Genomic DNA, 11,995 nt, shown 5'->3' with positions numbered 1-11,995 from the left:
GTTTGAACAGGTTTTTACACAACCTGCCTGAATAAATAGGAAGAAACACTATAATTGAGTTTACGTAGAAATATTGTTTCTGCACATTTTTTTTTCCTGAAATACCTTGCTTAATGAGTTCTTTGTGCATTAATTAGGTAGGTCCCCATATGTCTTGATTTTCATTCTGAAATACTAAAAGGTTTAGATGTTCATCTATAGTAAAAATGTCGCACCATATATCTCTTGGTTTCCACGTTATGTGTATGATTAAGATTTGCGAGTAAGTTTTGGGGACTTGTAACAAAAAAGATGTTCCACCAGGTAACTGTTTCTGTGTTCTACAGACTGAGCTAATGATGGAGCTATTGCTAAAGAACATGAAGATGCCCGAGCTGCAACTGGGCACCTCGAACCAGAGCTGTACTACCTTCTCACATGGGGAGTTGTTCTACACTCTCTTTGAGACAACCATCAGCTCCGAACTGCTCAAAAATGCAGATTCCACAGTGCCCGTCCTCATGGCGTGCGCCATCAGTAATACCAGCATGGTGAGATGTCCTCTTAATTCCTGCCAGCATGGTGCTTGAAAGCTAGGCGAGATGTGGAAGCCACTCAGTATTACCACCAGTTTGTTACTGAAGCTAATGTGCGACTTCATCATGGTGCTCTGGGGCAGGTGAGCTCCTTGCTCAACGCGATGCTGGATCACTGTTTCCGTGAGCGAATTCTGCGCAAGAGCCAGGGCAGCAAGTTGGTGGAGAAGCTTCTGGGGCATTGGAGCTCCCTGAATCCGTGGTGGGCCCAAGACACGGCTTGCACGGAGAACAAGATGGCGACGCTGACCCTGCTGTCCAAAGTGCTTCAGGTAGCAGCACACAGGCTCTTTGAAAGCACACGTTGGCTCTTGGTTCTGCAGTTTCTGTGGCCAAAGACAGTTACGTTCTCAATATGGGCTTCTCCCCACAGATTGATGCTTCGGTCTGTTTCCACACTGGACACAAAGCATTTGAGGAGGTATTCAGCACTTACACGTCCATTCTTATGGACACTGTGCTGCCACTCAGTGTCAAGGTGAGCGTTTCAATATTTCCCTATGCCCTTTCCCTTGACCATAAAGGTCAAGTCTCGTGAGCTTTGGTTAGTGGACATAAATTCACTCTTGCGCAATGCTCTTGTGTCCTTAGAGTCATGCTCTGACAATGCTGCCGTTCTTCACCACCCTTCCGGAGGCACCGCTAGCAAAGCTACAGGGTGCCTTGGAGCTGCTGGTTGCGTCCCATTTCCCCATGCAGTCGCATGAGTTCACCAAGGGCTCCCTGGACTGCAACAATTACCTTGATTGTGTTAAGAAGGTCCATAACCTGTGTAACTGCTTGTTTGCCAATCAGCTTTAGTTTTCACATGAAATATTTTGTTGCATAGTATTTATAAGCCTTATTTCCAGTGTCATTTGCATTCTGCTGTGTTCAGTTTTTGGACGCCCTGGAGCTTTCCCAGAGTCCGATGCTGCTAGTCCTGATGGCTGAAGTTCTTTGCCGTGACCAGAAGCACATCATGGAGGAACAGTTTCAGATGTGTTTCAAAAGGATTGCCAGCAGGTGAGGTTGAGAGAGCTCAGATGGTCTCATGTCACAGTTGGGATGGAGAGGAGTCGACTTTTCCCAGTTCACATTTTTAGTGGTAAAAAGCCCTAATGATGAGTCTTCCTCTTAGTGTTGTCCTGACTGTCTGGTGTTTGTGTGTCCCACTCTCTGGCACTCAGACCACATTGCGATAGGCAGGTGCAGCTGCTCACTTCCGTGTTCCAGGGGCTTCAGGTGGGGGAGCAGCGTTTCTCTGCCGTAAACCAGGCCACTCTGGAGCGCGTTCTACTGCCGCTCCTGCTGCACTGCAGCCCCGACGCCCTGCGGTGCTTCTTTGCAGCCACCGTCACTGACATCGTGGCCGCCTTGCAAAGTCGCTTCACCAAGGTACCCGGCGCACAGAGGCTTCCTCTCGTGATTAATTCCGATACACTGACTGCGTGTTGGGTCAGAATGAATCATATGGTTGGAGAGACATCACTTGTCTCTCTCTGTGTTTTAATGTGGAGAAATGTAATGTTGCTGCTACATGCAATAATACACAGGGAAAGATGTTCAACCCCTCGTGCGAAAATCAAGGGGGGCTGGACACAAACCAGCCATGCCACCAGTATTCCATCCCTCCCAAAACCCCACATACCCCTCACCCCCCCCACCAAACAGTTCCCTCCACTTTAAAAAAAAAAAAAAAAAAAAAAAAATCACCATCCTCTTCGCTGGGAGCCACCGCGAGCACTTCGTTGGGGTTGTCAAGTGGACACCTTCCTTCATTGATGTTTCATTGAATTGAGCCCACGACACCTCCAGAAGGCTCAACGGTGAGATCTGGCTTCCCAGACCCACCCCCCTTCATGCCCACAGTGCCATCCCAGCGACTCCACCCACCAAAAGACCTCCCACCCCAGCCATACATCGACCACCAACAAACCAACCAACACACCACATCAGCATATGGAGGTGACAACAAAACTCAAACCATTGATGTTCACATAGGCAAGTACTCCCCACTCAAGTGTGCTTCCCCCAAACACCCTGATGCCTCCTCATCCACAACCACTGACTGGATCTTTCTGCTACCTCTGACAAGCCTTTAATGGCTGCTCTTAACGACTGACCCCTAAAACCAAACTCCAACAGCAGCGACGTGGTTGATTTTGCAACAAACCCTCTAGTACCGATCTCCACCGGTCTAATAACGCACTGCCAGCCTCGCTCCCTCACCTCACCAGCCAACTCAGTGTACTTTAGTTTCTTCCTCTCAAAGGCATCTTCCAATGAGTTTTCGAAGGGTATTGTTAATTCAATGAAGTACACTATCCGTGCGCCCTCGGAGTACAGCACAATATCGGGTCTTAATGCCGTGACCGCAATGCACTGTGGCATCTGCAGCTGTTTTCCCACGTCCGCTACCAACTTCCAGTCTCGCACTTCACCCCACTTAAAACACGTACCGCCGCGTCCACGCGCGTGGCATGCAACGCTCTCCTCCTCCCGCACAAAAGAAATTACCTTATTTCTCCTGCAGCGCGGGAGTGAATTGACTTCAACCCACTTGTTCTCCAACAAGCATGCCAAGGATTTTAGCACTTCATTATGCCTCCAAGTATATCTTCCCTGAGATAAACTAACCTTACATGCGGACAAAATATGCCTCAAAGAGGCTATACCACCACACAAGCTGCAAGTCGGCTCCGTACCTACCCAGCGATTAAGATTCTGTGGAGTAGGGAGAACATTGTAGGTGGCTCCGATGATGATGCTATTATAAATGTGACTCGAAAGATTTAAAAAACCCAGAATACAAAAATGCTTGTAGCTTTCCGCATCACCTTTAATTGAACATTGTGGTGATAGGACCCTTCCCGCGATCCCTTTCCATGCCGTGCAGAGTGTATTAGGTATGTTGTGTTAATGGTGATGAGGTACTGGGGCCGGTTACCTTGTATGTGTATCTGCCGTATTTGGTTGCTCACCACCAGTATGTTCCTGTTACACCTCAGGTGCTCTGTAGGGTTGTGTGTATTTTGCACAACAAACTAGTGGTTTGTTCCTGTGAAACACAAATAAAAGAGCAAACAAGTACAAACCTTAGCACCCTGAGTCATCTACTTTCATGTGTACCGTATCTGCATATTTTAACTACAGTTCTGTCTGTGTGCACCTTATGGGGAGTTGTAAAGACATTACTTGAAAATCCAACATATTTACTTTTGAACGTGGTGGGGTCTTTGTCAAGAGCCGAATATGCCGTTGAATAGGAGTGTTGCTTGCTCACGCTCGGCTCATAAGTGATCGGTGACACCGCTATAAACTGGTTCCATCAGCCATATTAAGTACAGCAGCACTTGGATCTATAATTGGCTGTTTTTCAGTCCAACGAGACACTGTTCGAGAGCCAGGTGATGAAGAAGGACGGCTGTTACAAGGTGATGGAGGTCCTCTACTCGCGCCTCCCCAAAGATGAGGTTTATTCCAAGGCGTCGAAAATCAACGAGGCCTTCAGTGGAGGTCGTTCCGAGGGCAACGAGTTATCAAAGATCATGCTCAAGTATGTAATGTGTGCTGGTTGAGGAAGGAAAGAGCTGTTCCTTTGGTATTTTCATCTTGAAAAATCTCAGGCTTACCCAATATTTTGAAGTCTGTAACCTTCATTTTGAAGGTATCAGTTGTATGGAACAGAGTTTTATTCGTTGTTTCTGTTAAAAATGTACTTTGCTTGTGACAGCAAACCAGAATCAGCATAAAATGATTCTGATGACATGTTTATGGCTATGTGTGGTTGTTTTATTAACAGTAGATCATAATAGATTGACTCCTTTGTGAAGGTGCTGCTTTGAGGCCTTCACAGAAAACATGGTGGGTGAGACGCAGCTCCTGGAGAAAAGGAGGAGGCTCCACTGTGCTGCATACAACTGCGCCATCGCTGTTGTTGCTTGCTGCTTCAACGAGACCAAGTTCTACCAGGGCTTCCTGTTCACGGAGAAGCCCGACAAGGTGAGAGCTGCACTGCCCTTTCACGTTAGCACATCTCCTGAGCAAACTGCGGGCAGCATGGACAGAACAGTGACAGCCTGGGATAATGAGAGGAGGCTCCTTGTCTCATTCACAGCTGACATTTTGCCTCCCTCAGTATCAGTAAATTGTCTTCTCCCTTTTTCCAGAATCAGTTAATTTTTGAGAACATTGTCGACACTCAGCGAACATACAGATTTCCAGTGGAAGTTGAGGTAAAGTTCTTTTCTTTTAACTTGTTCCTTTTTGTTTTGGTGTCATTTACAGTTCCTCTACTCCAAACACTAAATACAGCTAATATTCAGTTCAGCTCAATTTATTTTTATAGAACACAGGCAAAAGGGCAAAGAAACAAAAAATAACTTGATTACAGACTAGTGTAACATATTATCCATGCAGTTATTAAAGCTGTAAGTATGGCTTCAGGCCACAGAGAAAATGAATGAAAAACTCTCAACTGAAAAGCAAAGCAGAAAAAAACTGTGGAGGTCTAGCTGCTAGTGGCTTCCCTGCCTCCCAGCATTGTAGATGAAATAAGACTTCTAAGACAACTAATAATAATATTGTTGCTGTACGGTAGCTTGATTTCCCAGTTCATCAAGGTGCGTCTTGTCCATCATGGCAGTTGGTCTTCATCTTCAGTCAGCATGGGATGCTTCTGTAACGGCCGGCCGGCAAGCTTCCTCAGCTCTTATTGTAGGAAAACAATGCTGAACAAGAAAAAATTTAGTAACTTACACCTTAAAGAAATTAGACAGTTTAATACAAAGGTGGGGAAAAACATAAACACAGCTAAGTGGAATTCAGTTCTGTGGTGATATGTCTCAGTAAACATAAGTCTTAAGTGTGGATTTGAAGACAGAAACAGGCAGGGCATTTTTGATAGTAACTGGCAAAGTATTCCACAGTTTAGGTGCTCTGTAGCTAAAGGCACGACCTCCTACTGAGGTCTTATTGATCACAGGTACTTTAAGGTAACCTGCATCCAATGAACAGAGATCGTCCTGAGATAAAAGAATCAATAATTTCACAAAGATAAACTGGACTAATGCCATGTACTGCCTTATAGGTCAAAAATAGGATTTTATAATAGACTCAGTGTGACCGGGAGCCAATGCAGTGATTTCCGTACTGGTGTTGTATGTTCAAGCTTCCTAGTTCTAGTAACAATTCTCACAGCAGTGAAAAATACTGCAAGTACATACTGTATTGAAGAGTTTTGAAAAATAAGACATTTACTCTTTTCCTCAAGGTTCCTCTAGAAAAGAAGAAGAAATATGTAACCATCCGGAAGGAAATGACAGGCGAGCATGGAGGTATGATTGAGTGCTGGAGATGTGTGTACTCATTTTTGCATGCACACATGCACTCACACTCATTGGTTATTACCTTTCTAACTATCCTTTCAGAAGGACCTCAGTACCTGTCCTCACAGTCCTGCATGGACAGCAGTCTCAGTGAGGAAATGAGCCAATTCGACTTCTCGACTGGCGTCCAGAGTTTCTCCAGCAGCTTCCGAGCTGCAGTGAACCACACATCAGCCAACAGGAGCCTGGTACACATGGATTCTCTCACACGGATTCCACAAGTAGGATTTGTCAGCCTTGGTGATGTGTTTTTGTATGAAAGAGCTCTGATACAATGGGCCTTTTTTGTGCTGAGCATTAGGAGCAGGCAAAGATGGTCTCCCATGATGAAACAGTGGAACTGGAGATGGATGAGCTGAACCAGCATGAATGTATGACAAGCATGACAATGCTGCTGAAGCACATGCAGAGGAATAACATCACACCCAAAGTGGAGCAGGTGTGGAATATGCTGTGTACAATCATTAAGCTTACTGTATACAAATATAGGTAGCAGTATTTTATAATATATATTAATACCAGTTCTATGCTGTGTATAATCATTAACCTTACTATGTAGAGTAGTAATGTAATAATGTTGGTATATGTCATAACAATTTATTAATTGTAATAATATGCTATGTGTACTTTGTTGCACACTGGCCATAATGATGCTCTATAAAAATGCATTGAAACTTACATTGCATATCTTTAAACGTTGTGCACCCACGCAATTTTTAACCAGTACACTGAAAACAGGAAAAAAAAAAGGAAATGGTCAATCTCTCATTTCATTACTTTTAATGGCAACTGTGAAGAGATAGAAGAAACACTTGAAGCTGGTTAGTCTTACGATTGTGAAACTAAGTATTGATTCTTGGGTGCCAGTAATTTTGTTAGTTTTTTCTCTACAGTGAAAATGTTAAGCTTTAAAATGTTTTTTCCATTAATCTCATTTTTGTCAGTGAAAGTAACAAAATGAGAAGGGAAAACATTTCTTTTTTCGTGTTATATGTTAAGAAATTATAAGACATTGACAATTGCTTGGGTGCCAATAAATTTGACCACAAATATGTGTCATTCCCTGCTCAGAGCAAACAGTTACTGAAATTGGATGTGTGTGTGGCTGTGTGCGTGCATCTTGTCATCCAGATTCGTTCATAACGCAGTCCCTTCTTGCAGGGCTCTTTTCCTAGTGATCTGCCTCCTTGGATGAAGTTTCTGCACAGCAAGCTTTCAAATCCATCGACACAGCTCAACATCCGGCTCTTCATTGCAAAGCTCATCATTAATGCAGAAGAGGTAAATGCCCTCATACACAAAATTTCTTTTGGCGTTTGGATGATGAGGCCACCATCAGCTCGGAATTGTTTGGGTGGGGCGCAATCTTGGTTTTTTTTTTTTTTTTTTTGCCCCCCCCAATTTTGTCTGTGCCAACATTTTGATGATTTTCATTGTTTTTATTTTTAATTACATGATGTGGCCAGCTTTGTTTGTGTTTAAATGTTCTTGGAGCTGTATGTCACTTTGGAGAAAAGTGTTTGCTGATGGAATAAATGTAAAAATAGTGGCCTGAAAAAAGTCTTCACAACATGCTAAGGGTGCTGATAGCGGGGGTTCCATGCCAGTTTGACATTAATTTGAAGAGCTCTGTTTTGCAGGTGTTTCGGCCATATGCCAAATTCTGGCTGGGCCCCCTCTTACAGCTCATTGTGTGTGGAAACAATGGCGGAGAGGGGATCCACTACATGGTCGTGGACGTCGTCGTTACAGTTCTCTCGTGGACAGGCCTGGCCGCACCCAAGGTTTTCTTTACCTCGCCATGTGTAAAACGTTTTCTTTCTTCAAAGTGTTTAGACAATGTACAACTGTATATCAGCTCTTACGATTTTTCTTTTTCATGTCTCGCACAATAATGCAGATGCCAATGTTTGCATGTCTCCTGCTTCAGGGGAACACCAAGGATGAAGTTTTGGCCAATCGACTTCTTGAGTTCCTCATGAAGAACTGTTCTCATCAAAGACGAGCAGTTTTCAGACACAATCTGGAGATCATCAAGACCGTGGTGGAGTGCTGGAAAGACTGTTTGGTGGTTCCCTACAGGTCAAATAGACAAGTGTTATTGTTGTACACCTTGCCTCAAATTGGACTCTTTTAACATCTGAATAAAGCAAAGCTCAACAAATGTAACATCTGTAAAATTCTATATTCAATAGGTTTAACATGTGAATAATTGAAACCTTACTTCAAAATCAAAAGGCCATTTTTTCCTGTGTTTGCATAGTCTGATGTATGAGCAATTTGCGGGAACAGACCTCAACAGCAAAGACAACTCAGTGGGGCTGCAGTTGCTTGGCATCATCTTGGCTAATAACCTCCCTCCTTATGATGCCATGTGTGAGATAGAGCAGGAGAGGTAAAGACAGGTTCATTTCTACATACAAATTATTATTATTATTATTGTTTTTATAGTTACAACTAGTAATGTTGTGCTTGTTTGCTTTGCATTAAGTGAATGTTTTCATTTCATTCAATTTTAGGTACATAAGGTCCTTAGTCAACAACCTTTCTTTCATAAGATTCAAGGAGATCTACTCTACAGCTGCAGAGATCATTGGCTGCATGATGCAGTATGCAGCTGAAAAGAATAAAGTATGTCTCCATTTAAAAAAAAAAAAAAAAAAAAATCATGGCTATTTTTGTCATATAAAGGATCATTTAAATAATCTGTCCTATAGCTGAGTAAAAGTTGTTCTCAGGAGTGTCTTGTTTTTGACCAACGTCATTCTTTTGTCCAAAATAAAGAAATGTCTTCATCTGCTGGCATTTTGACAGGCAGTATCTTAACTCGCTTCTACAGTCCCTGTGTTGAAACTGGTGGTATTTAAGGACCATGACACAACTATAAAGTAATTGTATAAAATCTAACAGAGGTGAAACATCTCAAAGCCATAAGAACTAATCCTGAAAGAGTCAAATTTTAGGTTCTCAGGTATTGGCCACTATACATCCAGTGATCAAAAATATCTTCATGAGTCTCCCCCCCCTTCTTGGTGGGTTTCTTACCAATACTGTAATCATTTGTTTTGAAGGAGTTCACTGGGCCCTTGGTTGATCTTACTGCTAGTAAGCTAATGGATCTCAAGAAGAATGACAAGGATGACCTATTTATATCTTGCTTGAGTAAAATCTGCAGACACTACCCTCCTTTCATGGATCGGTAAGATTTCATGGTTTGATCTTAAATACTTTTCTGAAGAAGGATGTCTTCTAGTCCTTACCCGTAGGAATGCTCTAAGTGCTGTGTGCATAGTCTTTACTCAGAAGAACCATCCAGAAATGCTGGTTACCATGCTTTTTATGTAACCTCTGAGCTGCTCCTTGGCAGGTTTGTGCACCACGTGTTCTTCCTGTTGCCAAAGATGCATGGAGTGTTAAAGATCCACTGTCTGGAGTGTGTATTTAGCCGGGCCACCGAGATCCCACACGTTTACCTGGAGCTAAAAAGAAAGGACTTCCTCCAAATGATGGGGCACAGGTTAGTCCTACAGCTAGCTTGATGTACATCAGCTGTCATTCTAGTTTTGTTCTTTAAGTTGTTCACCTCCACCTTCTTACAGGGATGAGGCAAGACAAAGAGTCTGTTTGGACATTGTCCACAAGATCCTGTCAGTCCTGAAACCAGAAGAGCTGCGTGAGATGTTGGGTTCAATAACTTCCTTCATCACACATCCATCCCCTGTGTGCAGAGAGAGAATGTATGACATTCTCATGTGGATCTATGACAACTACAGGTGATCTTGTACCTTTGCTTCAAATCTTTCATATCTGTCCTGAACCACACTATCGTTATTAATGGAATGTGTTTCATGCATGTTTAAGTGACAAAGAGAGCCAGTCGGACTGCACCTCCCTAGAAGTGTTCAACGCATCGAAGGAAACTCTTGTACAGGGCCTTGTGGATGAAAGCCCAGGTCTCCAGTAAGTGCAAAAGTGTTGATTTATGTCGGTCATTTTTGTGCTCAATTTATTCATAAAATACTGCAGCTTTGCAACCTACTACTTATTTATTTTCACCACAAATTCACAATCAATAAAAGGTGGAAAATAGTCATCCCTTGGTTCCATTTACATTTATTCATTTAGCAGACGCTTTTCTCCAAAGCAACGTACATCTCAGAGAAAATACAATTTGTTCATTACATTAGGAGAAAGAGACGTAGTTGCAGACATGTGATTAAGTAAACCTAGTTTTTCTTTCCATCTTATGCACCGATGTTCATTGCACGAGTAGCTGCGTAAAACTCAGGACGAGTAATCCTGATCACCTTCCTACATTTTTTTTTTTTTTAAAGGTACACAAACATTTACATACAGTATGGGAGTAGCAGCTATATAAATGCTTCTCTGGGTATAATCATAGAGTCAAGGTGCGTGAACATTTGCACCATACATGAGCTTGAGTGATCGTGGGCAAAGTGAGTCTGGAAAAGTTGAGTTTTCAGATCCTTCTTCAATATAGACAGAGTTTCAGCAGTTCTGGTTAATTGCCACATTAGGTTTAGTAACATTGGGTACATCTGCAACAAGCTGAAGGTGCATTAAAAATGCATTTGTTTTCCTGCCCTTACATGTCAGTAGGTTTGTGTTTGCTCTTTAGTGAATACCTGTGGTTTTGTTTGACTGTTCTCTGCTTTACAGGCTGTATGTGAGGAACTTTTGGAGCCGCGAAAGCTGTCTGCCGACGGCAACTGCGGACCGTTTGCTCATGGTGTTACGCTCCCTGTACTCCAGTAAAATCGAAGAGCACTTCCTCAGCTTGGCTACCGGCCTGCTTCTGGAGATGACCAGTCGCAGTCCTGATTACACTCGTCCAATGTTCGAGTATCCGCTTTCTGAATGCAAGTTCCAGGTCAGCAGTGGCCAGTTGTAACAAGCTTTTTGAGTTTTGGTGAACTGGCCCTAAAATGTGGCCAAAAACAGCCACTTTTACTGCAGATCATGAGTAACACTTCCTAACTGTCAGTTGAAGTCTTCGGGAGATGTCATTGGTTGTTGTCAGCTGTCAGTCATTTCTAGGGAAATGGCAAAGCATGAGCATTATCAACACCTGTCCGCTGTTCATATTGTTGCACTTTAAGGACCGTTGGCTTTCAGCCACAGCTTTTCCCAAAAAGAGCCTGGGAGAATTTGTTACAGCTCAGTTTATTGAGAAACTCCATATCCTCATATTGAGTCTCCATTAAACATAAGATACTTCATTGTCACTGTGTGCAATACAATGAAATTCTGTGTGGCAACTCTCATGAACAGCAGCAGAAAGAACACTTGAGACAAACAAATGAGTAAATGAGTTAAATAAGAATTAGATTCAACTTTGCTGTTCTCAGTTCTTAGCGTTTGACGGTGGATGTGGGGGAGTAGTGGAGGCGACGTTGGGCAGTGAGGGTGTGATGGAGGCCACTGCTTTGGGAAAGAAGCTGTTCCTCAGTCTGTTGGTACGGGATTTTATTGTCCTGAACTGTATGCCAGTTGACAGAGGCTCAAACGGGGAGCGACCGGGGTGTTTGGTGTCCTTGATATGAACGTTTCATGGTGTTAACACACCACACGTGTTGTATGTAGGGTACACAACATGTGCAAAAGTCAGTAATTATAATGTATGGCACTACATGACCGTGGGACGGTTGGTAGTGTAGCGTACAGCGATTAGGAGTTGTAATCTGAAAGGTTGTTAGTTCAAATCCTGCTCGCCCTGCTGCTGCAAGACACTCACCCTGAACTTTGGCTAGTTATTTGCCATCGAAGGACACGAGTCCAAATCCCACTCCTGCTGTACTACCCCTTGCAAGGCACTGACTCTGAACTGATACAGTAAAACTCTTAAGTGTCTTATTGTGAAAAACTGCCATTGTAAGTATGCTTTGACAAGGGTTTCTTCCACATAATACAACTGCTAATAGCAAGTGGACTTTGTTTTTTAAATTTCTTTTGTATTTATATCCTTGGTCCTTTTCATCTGTTTTCCTGGCACAGCAATTTAAATTTACTTCAAAGATACATCAGTATGTT

General features: G+C 43.0%; 1 protein-coding gene across 1 annotated transcript in view; it reads left to right on the top strand.

Moving 5' to 3' along the window:
- LOC114909783 (DNA-dependent protein kinase catalytic subunit-like) overlaps positions 1–11,995 on the top strand; it is a 53,562-nt gene that overhangs the window by 19,328 nt on the left and 22,239 nt on the right. The window contains exons 35-56 of the mRNA XM_029249580.1: positions 327–530; positions 659–847; positions 949–1,053; positions 1,167–1,334; positions 1,453–1,580; positions 1,745–1,952; positions 3,938–4,113; positions 4,391–4,559; positions 4,727–4,792; positions 5,830–5,893; positions 5,987–6,132; positions 6,246–6,383; positions 7,106–7,225; positions 7,585–7,728; positions 7,875–8,026; positions 8,208–8,339; positions 8,464–8,575; positions 9,016–9,143; positions 9,312–9,461; positions 9,544–9,717; positions 9,806–9,904; positions 10,625–10,835. Of these exons, the coding sequence (XP_029105413.1) occupies positions 327–530; positions 659–847; positions 949–1,053; positions 1,167–1,334; positions 1,453–1,580; positions 1,745–1,952; positions 3,938–4,113; positions 4,391–4,559; positions 4,727–4,792; positions 5,830–5,893; positions 5,987–6,132; positions 6,246–6,383; positions 7,106–7,225; positions 7,585–7,728; positions 7,875–8,026; positions 8,208–8,339; positions 8,464–8,575; positions 9,016–9,143; positions 9,312–9,461; positions 9,544–9,717; positions 9,806–9,904; positions 10,625–10,835 (3,183 nt within the window). The remainder of the gene's footprint in view (positions 1–326; positions 531–658; positions 848–948; positions 1,054–1,166; positions 1,335–1,452; positions 1,581–1,744; positions 1,953–3,937; positions 4,114–4,390; positions 4,560–4,726; positions 4,793–5,829; positions 5,894–5,986; positions 6,133–6,245; positions 6,384–7,105; positions 7,226–7,584; positions 7,729–7,874; positions 8,027–8,207; positions 8,340–8,463; positions 8,576–9,015; positions 9,144–9,311; positions 9,462–9,543; positions 9,718–9,805; positions 9,905–10,624; positions 10,836–11,995) is intronic.

The sequence above is a fragment of the Scleropages formosus genome, unplaced genomic scaffold (genome assembly GCF_900964775.1).
Source record: "Scleropages formosus unplaced genomic scaffold, fSclFor1.1, whole genome shotgun sequence".
Classification (NCBI taxonomy): Eukaryota; Metazoa; Chordata; class Actinopteri; order Osteoglossiformes; family Osteoglossidae; genus Scleropages; species Scleropages formosus.
The sequence above is the reverse complement of the archived record's forward strand: the minus strand, read 5'-3'. Positions and strand labels throughout refer to the sequence as shown.